The sequence below is a fragment of the Nanorana parkeri genome, unplaced genomic scaffold (assembly GCF_000935625.1).
Source record: "Nanorana parkeri isolate BGI_ZX_2015 unplaced genomic scaffold, ASM93562v1 scaffold743, whole genome shotgun sequence".
Lineage (NCBI taxonomy): Eukaryota > Metazoa > Chordata > Amphibia > Anura > Dicroglossidae > Nanorana > Nanorana parkeri.
This window is the reverse complement of record NW_017307011.1, coordinates 811322-824712: the sequence shown is the minus strand read 5'-3', so window position 1 is coordinate 824712 and position 13391 is coordinate 811322. Positions and strand designations below refer to the sequence as shown.

General features: G+C 44.5%; 1 protein-coding gene across 1 annotated transcript in view; it reads right to left on the bottom strand.

Moving 5' to 3' along the window:
* Positions 1–13175, bottom strand: part of CTSA (cathepsin A) — a 22426-nt gene extending 9251 nt beyond the window's left edge. The window contains exons 1-8 of the mRNA XM_018564297.1: positions 13012–13175; positions 12824–12935; positions 10397–10447; positions 10230–10316; positions 7403–7558; positions 5721–5812; positions 2808–2892; positions 1602–1693 (exon numbers count right to left, since the gene is read on the bottom strand). Of these exons, the coding sequence (XP_018419799.1) occupies positions 1602–1693; positions 2808–2892; positions 5721–5812; positions 7403–7558; positions 10230–10316; positions 10397–10447; positions 12824–12935; positions 13012–13175 (839 nt within the window). The remainder of the gene's footprint in view (positions 1–1601; positions 1694–2807; positions 2893–5720; positions 5813–7402; positions 7559–10229; positions 10317–10396; positions 10448–12823; positions 12936–13011) is intronic.
* Positions 13176–13391: the final 216 nt, after the last annotated feature.

Genomic DNA, 13391 nt, shown 5'->3' with positions numbered 1-13391 from the left:
GGTCAATGGTAATCTGCATTGCACAGTATAATCATTATACAGCGCAATGCAGAATACCAGCATTTACAGAGGACTACATATCCCAGCAATAGTACATTATTGTATAATGTTGTACTATTGCTGGCATTTGTTGTATTCCTATATAGCTGGTGGTATACTGCATTTCGCCGTATAATCATTATACAGCGCACTGTAGAGGACTACAAATCCCAGCGATAATAAATGATATACAGCGCAATGCAGAATAACGCCAGCTATAGAGGAATACATCAGATCCCAGCAATAATACATTATATACAGTGCAATGCAGAATAACGCTAGGCTACAGAGGACTACAAATCCCAGCAATAGTACATTATAGTATAATGTACTATTGCTGCATTCCTCTATAGCTGCTGGTATTCTGCATTGCGCCGCTGTATAATGTACTATATTGCACACCACACTTTTTTTTTTACTTCCACCGTGCCAAGCTTGCTCCTGTGATGGACTACAATCGCAATAGAAACTAGTAGTCCATCACTGGAGCCATTTTATTTTTATCCGATTAAACAAACGTAATAATCGGCCAACTAATCGATTATGAAAATAATCGTTAGCTGCAGCCCTACTCTGGACCCACTTTTAGATGATACATGCAGCATCCAGAGCAACCTGACTGACCTCAGGCTTCATGTGTGAGGCACTAGGCATCATTTTTCAGGGTTTAAGGCTAGGTTCACATCTAGTCGATTCAGATGCTGAGCCATTCTTTTGCGCGTTACCGATCACACGACTGTTCATTGAAAACCGCGTGGTTTTCAATGCATAGAGATGTCTATGGGACGTTTTGCAGGATATTGTGCAATCCAATCCGCACGATAAATCGCCTAGCTGTGAACCTAGCCTTTAGGCTAGGTTCATACCTGCACTGCACGACACCCGGGACGCGCATCCCGGGATCGTGCAGTCCTGTACAATGCAGGCAGAGATTGCCACGCGGCCCCATTGATTTCAATGGGGTGCCACCCACGCGGCAATTGCAGAAAAAATAGAAGGTACACGTACCTTTTTTTTTTGCAATAACACACGGAAGCACGGGCGATAACACTGTGTTCAAAAGCAGTCGGAATCGCGGCGCAACTGGGGTGCCATTAGCGAGTCACACATAGCTTTGCCCCTTTTCTTAAACCTTTAGGTTAGGTTCACACCTAGGCAACACCTGACTGCAGGAGGCAGGAGTCGCCAAGGTGTGAACCAATCGCGCTGTGGGTGCCATTATTTTCGAATGGCACACTAGTCGTGCTGGGCAGATCGTGCTGGGCAGATCGCGTGGTTTCCCGCCGCGATTACGAACACAGTGACTAGGCAATGTGTTTCAGGGTTCAAGGCTTGACAAAGAGCTATGACATACAGGAAGTGTTTTGCCCAAAGTCACCCACGATGACCTCAACCCTACTGAAAATGAAGGAAAACATTAGGACTTGCTGATATTCTCACATAACAACGATGTACTCCACACACAGAAGTTTACTGCTTCATTGTACTACACAGAGAAAGTAATACTGATGTGTGTGTCACACATTGGAGAAACTCTACCCATCAATACACAGACTACATACCGAACCTCGCCAGGGGCTCCTCCAGAACATGCCTCATACAGATTGTAAATGTTCAGTCCTATACTGTATACATCATGCATGGCTTCTTGGACCTGCATACAGACCAGCAAATATAAAAAAATGTAACCAAAATAAGTACTAACTTACACAAAGCTGGGGCACTACAGTGGCTTAAAGCAACACTAAACTCAGTAGTTAAACCTCAAAAATGTGTTCAAGTAGCTTACCTATTAACAATAATGAGGTGAATTTATGAAAACTGGAGCAGACCAATCAAGAGCAGTTGCCCATGGCAACCAGAGTCTCTCTTCAGTTTGTTCCGTTAAAAGGTGATTGGTTGCCGTGCACAGCTGCTCCAGATTTTGATAAATTCCCATCAATGCATCTTATTTATCGCTCAGCTGTGTCCTCAAATCAGCTCAATGTCCTCAAATCAGCTCTGAATTGGTGCAGACACCGTCCTTCCTTCTGGAGGGGGGCTACTTTTGTTCCCCATGGTCCCTGTGTGTGTTGTAAAGTAGCCACCGCTCCAATCTCACTCCTGTGATGGACAATGTCAATACAAATTAGTAAACAAGGCGTGAGATTGTAGCCCATCACAGGAGTGAGATTGGAGTGGTGGCTACTTTACAACACACACAGGGACCATGGGGAACAAAAGTAGCCCCCCTCCAGAAGGAAGGACGGTATCAGCACCAATTCAGGGATGAATAGAGGATCTACAGCTGAGTGATACACAAATAAGATACATTTTTGTTAATAGTGGATTTACTTTAATGTATTTTTAACATTTAACGCCTGAGTTTAGTGTCAAACCTTGATTTTTGGTTTTCAACAGCGTGCGAAAGAGTCAGAACTCCAGTCAAGGTTATCTGCGGTCTCCTTTCTCTGGGACAGTATCCCTCATCTTCTGTGCCGGTGACCCCAGTAGGTGGGAAGGCATAGAGCAATAAAAACCCAGCAGATGTTCTAGCCCATTTCCCATACAACTAAGTAAATGTGCTTTTATTGCGAGGTCTGTCCACAAAGAGACACGCAATTGCCCTTTGTCCTTCTGACATCCTGGAGAAAATCTTAATGGGATCACAGTCAGCAATAAAAGCCTTGCAGATGGTCCAACCCTTCCAATGCTTTGTAGAAAACCAATAAATTAATGTTTTGGTTGAAGTTGGGCTTTACAGAATTGATTTTGCAAGGCACACTTACCCTCAGAGAGCAGTTTGCATCTGCGTTATTGTAGAACTGACATGTCCCTCCCTGGCAACAGAATTTCTGCAGCTCTTCCCAAAGGCTGAAGGAAAAAACAAAAGTCACTTGGTGAGTAATAGGGAAAGCGGTAGTTATATTGTTGTATGTAGCCATACATGGGGGAATATTCTTTTGTAGATGATCACACTTGTATCTAGGGATGCACCAATACCGGTTTTTCGGTATCGAGTACCGATATTTATGTTTCACTACTCTCCAATACAGAGTACCAATACCGGTACTTCCGGTAGCATAGAGTTGGCTTCCCGGGCAATCAGGAAGCCAGGCGTCGTGTCATTACCCCCAGCCCGGCTTCTTGATTGCCCGGGAAGCTGACTCCATTCCGTTTGGCAGCCTTGATGCCCATTGGCTGGGAAGCCGGATACCCAGCCAATCGGCCTCGGGGCCGGCCAAACAGATCTGACAATATGGTCACACGATCCCCAGCCTGCAGACACCTCATTCCCCTCAAATAGATCCTCAGCAGCAGGTCATTACCGTACCAGTCCCTCGGCCAGCTGAGCAGACACGGCCCTCCAAGCTCTCCCGAATCTGCATACGTCTCCTGTGTGTACAGCGCCCGCGTGATTGGCCCTCAGCCTGCTACTGCGCATGCAAAGAATGTCTGAATGAGAGAGCTGGGCAGTCTGCACATGCGCAGTAGCAGGCTGAGGACTGATCATACAGCACATGAAGTAAGCCTGTGATAACCTCTAATGTCCTAATCTAAATATACGGAGGATTGGAATGGCGATATAAAGAGTGACATTACATTAAGACTGCCCCCGTGGTTACTGAACTAAAGCAATACTTGATATTTGGAACTGTAAATCTTATGGGCGAGCGCTGTAAGGGGATTGCCATACTAGCGTTTGCCTTTAAAAGCAATGTAAATTAGTTCACTTTAATGCTTAGTTTTCTATGCCCGCAACGCTGCTCTGTATTGTACAAATAACAGCTTCATGCTGATGCTAGATACTAAATTACAGCACTGGGGTCCCTGGTTTGAATCCCACTCAGGACACCATCTACATTCTACAATGAGTTTGCATGTTCTCCCTGTGCTTGTGTGGGTTTCCTCCAGGTACTCCGATTTCCTCCCACACTTCAAAAACATGCTGGAAGGTTAATTAGTTCCTGTCTAAATAGGCCCTGTATGCGTGTGCTATAGGGACCTTCGATTGTAAGCTCCTTGAGGGCAGGGATTCATGTGAATGTGCACTATGTAAAGTGCTGCATAAGTTGTCTGCGCTATATTAATACCGGAAATAAATACATTTCAGCATTCTTTTTTTGGGGGGGGGGCACTGTGACTGATCGTTTCCGGCTATAGTACAATGCAGGGATAGTGTCATTTACACTACCCCACCTCTCCCCTTGCCCATTCACAAAAAGCCTAATTCTTTTCACATCATTCCACAAAAAAGGAATTTTTTTCCTGGAGGTTTACTTCAAAAAGATTATCTGTGGAATAAATTGACCCAGTAAACCGGTCCAACTACCGTGTTTCCCCGAAAATAAGACAGTGTCTTTTTTTTTTTTGCACGAAATAAGACACTAGGTCTTATTTTCGGGGGATGTCTTACTTTCGGGGAAACACGGTAGCAGTATGGCATTAGAAATGAATTCAGAGTTTCAGTGTGAGACCAGAATAGTCAATAAGCTATATATTTAGACATTGTGTTCTGTATAATGATATTAAAATAACTTTCCATTTTAACCTGCAGCCATTGTGATATTCCAAAAGCATCACAAATTTCAAAAAGTTGCTTCCTGGTGATATGGAAAATCAGAAAGCCTCCCCCAGTAAGGAGCTCACTCCTTTATACCAGAATATCTGCAATGAGCTACAAGTCAAATTACAAGCAAACCCTACATTAGGATTTTCATTGTTGGTGAAGCTCACCTACTGTATATCTAAAAGGGATTCAGGCACTGCAACTTTTCCTATTATAATATGGACATTGCTCAGCTGATTATAATGAAGGTTGCCCCCCTCCCCTTAGAAATGTGTTTAAAACTGCCTATACACCTTACAACCATCGCACGACTTTCATTGTGCGATGGTTGAAAGGTAATTAAAATCTCGTACGATCTGCTCATCTTGGACAGGCAGATCGTACTTGCGACCATTGCAAACCGCTGAGGGGAGGGCTTCTGATTAATGCAGTGCTGAGTGGGCAGTGGGCACTGGCGCACACCGGCCCGTGCGGCATTAGTCTCCCGAGCACGCCACTAACCCGCCGAAAATCGTACGATTTTCAAGAGTGCTCTGAAGACGAATGTTGTGCGATCTTACAGTAGAAACGGTCGCACGCTGCCCATGCACCTGCCGATTATTGTACAATAATCGGCAGGTGTATGGGCACCTTAAAGCTGCGCATACACCTTCTGATCGGACAACAGTTTTCGTCTGATGATCGAACTGTTGTACGATTTTCGTACGGCGGCCCCATCCTGCCCCGATTATCGCAAGGTTGAATCAGCATTAAAAAAAAAAAAGCACCTGGACGAATTGCGGTAATCGTATTTTCCTTTGCACATGAGCAGTATAAAAAATTGTACGAATTTTGACATATGGAAACGCCACCAACCTTGCGAAAATCATACGATTTGACCTGCTGGTTAGTTAAAAGTCGATTGATCATACAGTATTTGCGGTTGTACACTGTCCATCAACCTCACAAATATCGGACGACAATGCGATCGAATACGAAAATCGGCTGACATTCGTAAGGTGCATGGGCACCTTTAGAATTGCAGTAAGGTAAACCAAAGTTTCTGCAGAACAGGCAAATGTACACCGTGCAATGAACTGAGCAAGGATAAAGAACTCCACAAATAAAAACCCCCCAATCAATTTTTACATACTTGCTGCCCAATATTCCGTGGTAGTAGGCGAAGTAAATCAGAGAGTTGTCATTGCTTTCATAACTACTTAATCCATTGCCAACAGCAATTCCCTAAAGGGAAATGAACAAAGATGCAGTTAAACATTGCACAGGTTATGAGATAATGGGGTTCATTTTGTGCACAAAAGAAAAAAAAGTGTACAGATGTTCCATTATGCTGGAAATTGGTATTACCTCAAGAAAGTAAAGTGTCATAAAAGAAGCATGAACACTGCCATTTGTGACTTCTGAACATGACAGTTGCCTGCCTGTCATGTTGATGCTTTGGCTTTAGTACTTACACTTGCTACATGCTTCTTCTGAGTCGGCGGCTTACTACTTTCACTTCATGACACAGGACAAGCGCACAGATAAGTGTTAGGAGTGTAGCTCATGCTCCTACGTCTGTCTCAGCCTCCTAGCTCCTCCTGGTGGTTACATGCTGCCACTGCACCTTTCCCAGATGTCAGCCCTGGGGTAATGTAGCCAGGGAAAGGTGCTGAGGTGTGTGGCCAGGCTCTTCATCAGATGCTGCTAAGGATCCTAGCCACACCGTCTCAGCACCTTTCCCCGGCTACTTCATCAGCTGTGGGCTAATGAGCTTGACTACACACCCTCAGCACATTTTCCAGACAACTTTGTCAGCTGCAGTGGCCACACACCCCTCAGCCTTAGGATTGGCTAGCGACTCTGGGCTTGAGATAGTTCTGTGCTCACAAGTCTGTTTACAGTCTCTGAACATCTCGTCTTCAACCTGTGCTTGTCATTATATCTCGTATCCTGCTGCCTGTCAGTATCTTTCCCTGGTATACTCAGCCGAACATAACATACATACAACTATGACAAAAATTAAAAAACATATTTACCATACACCCCAGTTGCTGTCAGCAGCACCCATGCAAGGGCGACATTTGGATCTTAGGAAGGATAAGGACTTCAAATCCAGTGCCGGAGCCTTTTTTTTTTAAAGACCTAGGATTCTCAGAGGTTCCAGAATCTCACCAGAAGGAATCAGGCAGGCAGAGTGTAAGGCATGTATTTTTTTAAATTATTATTCCTCTCATAAATGGCCATATTTTATTTATATGTGGCATTTTTACAGGGGAGGGAGTTAACTTAAAAGGAGAACTATGATCAAACAACTTCACATATTTCAGTGGATCTGAACAAAGCACTGCACAAGTCTGTATTTGAGGTTTCTCTAGCAATGCAGCTGTCCGATGGGGTGGAGGCAATACTTACACTACAAAGTCCTACACATGTGAAGGTGCCCATACACCTGCCGATTATCGTACAATAATCGGCAGGTGTATGGAAGGCGTGCGACCGTTTCTACTGTACGGTCCCACGTCTTTTGTCTTACGAGCAGACTCGAAAACCGCTGAGAATCGTACGATTGTCGGCGGGTTTGTGGCCTGCTCATAAGACAAATGACGCAAGCGCACACTGCCCGTTCAGCATTGCAGTCATCGGAAGCCCGCCCCTCAGGGGGGCGGGCTTGCGATGATCGCTAGTACGATCTGACTGTCCAAGATGGGCATTTTTTTAATTACCTTACAACCATTGCAAGACAAAAGTCTTGGGATGGTTGCAAGGTGTATGGCCAGCTTAAATAAGATAATTGATCAATTAAACTTTATCTGAATATGTCATGTTTCTCACCTTCAGGTTTATAGTGGAATCTTGTGACACCTCCACAGCCAGTGATGGAACGTACACACCACCATAACTTTCACCTGTGATGTAAAGATCATTTGCACTGTATTCTGGGAAAAGTGTATAAAATTGCTTCAAAGCCAGATAGTTGTTATGTGCAACCTGCAAGGGTAAAATGTGACCAGGATGAACAAGCAAAGAAAAAAGGTCTACAATTGCATAGAAAAAAAAAAAAAGACATTCATTTGATTAATTAATGTCATTAAAAGCACCTCCTTCCATTTCTAGGTATCCCCGATGTTAATGTGAACATTAAAAGCATTAAAATGGAACTCGCGCCATTAAAAGAAAAAAAAAAAAAAAAACACAGAAAAACCACACACAACAAAAACAGCATAACAGTGTTATAGCATCCACTAAAAGGTTCCAGTTGATGGACGTTCCGGTCAAACCCTGCGTTTTTTTTATTTGAATGCATGCTGATGCATTTGAATGGAAAACACTGCGTTTAACCTGCTTTGTCCGAAGTTAAACTGTGCCTTAGTAAGACATGCTGTGTCCACAGAATTGCAGCCTCTGAACTGCCATGCACGCTGCTTCATTAAAATCAATGGAATTTTGCTAACCTGAGCTCTATATGCGCTCTAAGGGCCCATTCACACCAGCAGCTATGCTACACCACATTTTTCGAAAAGCATTGCACTGTTTTTTTTAGAACACCACATCCAGTGTGAATGGGCTCTAAAAGGTACATGAACACAGACAAAAAACAATGCCCACCGATATGAGCCCTGATACTTGCCCTCATCTACTTCCTCGCAACAGCTGGCATCCCTGTTTACAATCTCCAGCTTTGGCATGTGGCCAGGCACTCTTAGCAGCATCCATGTCCCATCCTGATTATGTAGCCACTGGCCCTACACTGATTACCCACCTATAGTCCACCAAACGTTTAGAAACAGCCGGGCGTCTTCTGGATGCAGGTGGCCGTCTTTAAACGTCCTTCGCGCGCAAGTGGGGAAACCACCAGAATTTGAAACAGCCAGCGATGGCCGTTTACATACAAGCGGGCCGGCGTCTATACAGACGCCCGATCGCTTGTATGATGCATCTCTGTGTGTGGGCCCTCCTTGCCGATCTAAAACGATCAAACGAATGCTCCAAAACATTTTCCAGGATCGCTTCTGTTGTAAAGCCGACAGTCGGCTCTACAAGTTTAAACAGAGTCCCGGCGGCAAAAGTCGCCGGGAGTCTGTTTAAACAGCCCCGATGCTGGCGACGTACACTGTACGTCGTCAGTCACGAAGGGGTTAAACACAATTCTACTGGTGTATGGCCAGCTTAATATCAGGCACCACAGGTTGCCTACCATTGCCTTTATTTGCCAGAAAGCCCTCCTCTGTCTGCCTCAAACTTGTTAACTTTGTTCACAGGGGCTGAATTCCCACCAAATACAACCCTCCTCCCAATGGGAATACCTCTGTGACCAATACAGGGCATGCTCATTGGGCAAGGTAATGGCAGTTCATGTAGCCTAGCCCTTGAAGTGAACCCAACAATTTTATATACACCATTGGAAGTCTTTTGTTACATCCGCAAGTGCAAAAAAACATTGGTTTTGGCAGAAATCTTGTGAGCTGAACTTCCTGTACACTCTGTACAAGGAGGGGTTATGGAGACAAGGAAAGGTCTGGGATCTTTGTAACCTATCAGATATGAAGGTGCTGACAACATGTGCTTAGGAATTCAGAGCCGTGTTGCCATTTTAAAGAGGAATGTAGGAGCTCATTATATTCCTGGCACAGCAACAGATATTTTTCTGAATTTGCAGGAAGTTTACCCTTTTTGCTGCCAGAGCCATTTTTGAATTATTTACACACACATTGTAGGCCAGGCGATTGTTACAATTATACCTTTTATGAAAGCAGATACCTTGGAGAATACAATGTTGGTAGCTGTCATTTTTTGCATTATCAAATGCAAATTTGTAGCTTTCTACAAACCCCAACATGCCTCTGGTAGTCATGCCTGTAACTGTCAGTCTTGCAATGCCTTATGGGACAGCTGGAGGGACGGAGTTGCCCACCGCTGCATCAAGGGGGTCACTTAATGCCCCCTCTGCAATCCAATGAAGCTGATAAAGTACAGATTGTGCTTGATGAGCTTCAATTCCCAGCCACAGCAACTGATTAATGACAGTTCTGAAACTGGAAGCGATGAAAACCTCATTGCTTGCGGGTTGATTCAGTGCACAGCCATTCATCAGTGAATGGCTGTGCGCTGATAGTCTCCTCCTTTTCCCACGAACGCCTCCCATGCTGGTCCTGGGCCTGCAGGAGGGGAAGCATGCTTGTAGAAGTACTTGTGGCTTTACAGCCGTCTGTATTGTGAGCAGGAGTAGGCTAAAGAAATGTAAATTGACTCCCAGCTGCTATAGTAGAGTGAATCAATCCAGCACCTTCTGGAGTGCAGGGGAAATATCTGCTGCGATTTCATTTTTAATATAATTCAGTTGCATTTCTATTGCACTTTTCTCCTTGAGGTGAGGCAGCCATCTTGGGTGCAATCAGTTGAGCCAATTAACCTACCAGCATGTCTTTTAGAGTGGGGAGGAAACCATCATACCCATAGGAAACCCATGCAAGCACATACAAAGACCTTGCAGATAGTGTCCTGGCTTTGATACAAACCAGAGGACCCCCAGTGCTGCAAGGCAAGAGTACTAACCACCAAGCCACTGTTCTGCTTACAAGTGTACCGAATGCAGCAACATTGTCTGGAATAGAAAAAGGGATAAAAAAAAACACATAACAATTTAGGTATCAAGGCTCACCTCTGTGTCATTTGTCTTATAATTTTTGTCCTCTGAGTAGGAGAAGCCCACGCCTGCTGGAGCCTCAAGGTATAGAACATTAGCAATCTGATGAACAAAGTAGAAAAATAATTAAATCCAAAAGCAGAGAACAAGAAATATTAGGACATACATAGAAAGGTCATTACCTTGTTCCAGGAATAATCATTGTATTCCAGTGACACTCCATCTGGCTGGATCTGCAAAAACAGAAAGTAGAGCAACAACAATGGATTGCCTACTGAGAACTCCACAAAAGAAGTCAGTGAAATCACTAAATATAATCTGCTTACATGTTACCAACATTCCTAGAAAGGAAAAGGAGGCTGTTATATCGACACTTTAATAGCCAATGTTACTGTAACCACTTCAGGACAGCAATACATATATAAAAAGGTCATGATCCTGAAGTGGTTATACCAAGATCTTGGTACTGTTCTTTTCAGCCGCCTGTCGGCTTTAATATACAAGCATTTAGGTGGCTGTAGAACTGCCCGAGCACTTGTATGCAGTCAAATTGTGTGCTGATCTTCCCTCGCTTTCTGAAACTGGAAGTGATGAGGAGTTAGTCACTTCCAGATTCAGGCTGTCATTTCTCTGACTGTGCTTTATCAGCGTCAGTGGGGTCTATAGGTGACATGGCCCCTCTCTACAAAGACCTGTCACTATGTGCTATCACATAGGGAGCTTCTTAGTCCCTTATATTAGACTCTCTCAACCAGGGTGCTGTGCACCATGGGGTGCCTTGAAATGTTTGCTCAGCGTCATGCATTTCTATGGTGAAGGGGGACACCTGATGTTAAGGGGGGAATTCCTGATATTAAAGGGGCTCTTGATTAGAAGGTGAAACCCCATCTTTTAGTGTTTTTGCATGCAGTACATCCTTAAAATTAAAACCAGATCCATATCTAGGATAAGGGTCTGTTATGGATTTTGGATATGGCACACGTTATTTACATATTACACTGGGGTGCCTCATGATTTTAAATACTTTAAAGGCGCCATGAATGAAAAAAAGGTTGCGAAAATCCTGGCTTATGTGACAATAAAGTTAAGCCCTCTACACCAACCCCGTACAAATGCAAACTCACATCCAGTGTGTTTCACATGCAAAAATGACAATTGCACTATGCATGTTACATATCACCACGAATGTTGGAGTAAGAGCAATAATTCTAGGGCCATCACTCCTTCCCATCACTCTAAATTGGTGAGCGGTAAAGGCTTTTAAAGTGTCACCTACTGCTGTTTTTTGCCATTTGACCAGCACATGCAATTTTAAGGTTGGACATGTTTAGTATCTTTTTACACGACACAACCCCATATTTTATGTTCCCAAATAATAGGGCATTATATTCTGTTTGTGTGCACTAAAATTAATTTAATAATTGAATTAATCACCCCTCCCCCCCCCTTTTGAAGCTGGAAAGGCTGAAAAACTTTTCAAATCGTAGGAGAAAAAAAAAAAAAATGGATTAGTTCCGTTTTCGTGCCAAAAAAATGCAACGTGAACACTGCACATGCGCAAATGAAAATCCGTTTTGCTGATCGACGAAATTCTGTCAGGAAGTACAGTGCTACCTCGGTTTCACGAATTGAATGAATTCCACGATTCTGGTCGCGAATCGAATCAAACTGATCGGACCGCGATCTCCACTGAGAGGTAGCCACGACCATGTGTCAGAGCAGGGAAGATGGCTGCGGTTGTGTTAGTCACCCGATGAGTTCACGAATGGAGGCAAAATTTTGCCGAACTTCCTGTTCGCGAACCAAATTGTTCGCGAACAGAAGCGTTCGCAAACCGAGGTACCACTGTATTGCTAACGAACGATAACCGAAATCGGCATTGGTCTGTGCATAATGGGGTGGTCAAGCGGCAAATGGATGACGGGTCGATGAGGGCACGAACGAAATCGAACGATAATCGCAAGGTGTAAGGCCAGCTTAACCGTTTATACAGTAGTACCTACTTAAAAAGGGAGAACTATGGGGTCAGGGCTTTTCCCCATAGATCTCCTAAGAGTAACAGGAGGACACAAACTAGCGTCCTCCCGTCACCCAATGCTCAGTATACTGCGAGCTACGGCTTGCGGTATATTGAGACGCCGCAGCCGGAACGGATCCCGACATTGCTGTCGAGATCCACCCAGCTGCAGGATTGACAGCTGGCTCTGAAAATCCAAAGGCAGAGCCAGCTGTGCCCGCCCCTTCCCCTGTCCGTTCCGCCAGTCAGCGCTGGAGGATCTAAATCCCTGCAGGGAGCAGTGAGTGACATTCACGACTCTCTGCAGGGATAGATCGAGAAGTGAGCGAGCGATGGTATGCATTCGCTCACTTCCTGATCTACTGAGCCGACCTGTGACAGTTTCATTGTCACAGGTCTGCTCAGATTATGAGGCTGAGTGAAAGTCACTCGCCTCATAATTCTCCTTTAAGGCTGACTGCAGGGGAATTCTGTATTATGAGCTACTAGCGAATCACCGCTCCCATTCTATACTTCACTGGCGGGTTATGAAATGACTTGGCAGCAAGCCACTTTCTGAACAATTAACCAAACAGCAACTTCAATTACATACCAGGAAGGGGCCATGTTCTGTCAACAAGCCATCCAGTGAGCTACAACCAGGACCTCCATTCAGCCACAGGACCAGAGGACTAGAGCTGGGATTCTTCTGAGATTCAACAAACCTGTATTGATGAGAGTTATTAGAATTCACCAAACACAAACAATTGGAGAGATGACGGCACCGAGGTTGCTACCTACCAATAGTGGAGATGTTTTCCTCCAGGCACATCCAGGTAGCCCGAGAACTGGCGGAAAGATGGTTGCTTTCTCAGCCCCGGCAAGTATTTGACCTCATCATCTGAGGGTGCAGCGCCTACTAAAAGAGATCCCAGGAGCACAGAGCACATCAGGAGAGGATGCATTCTAAAAAGGGGAAGACAGGAAAAGGCTATAACCAGGGGCATGCAGGCACAGTGAAGACATCGCATGCTTCCTGTGAACTATACTCTGTGGATGCTACTGGGTTCACCTAATGCCATTTTATTACTTTTGGGGAAATCTCCCCAAGGTCAGGGTCAGAACTCGGTTTACTTTAATCTGAGTATTCTGCACCAGTCAAAAACTGGGCAACCACTCAC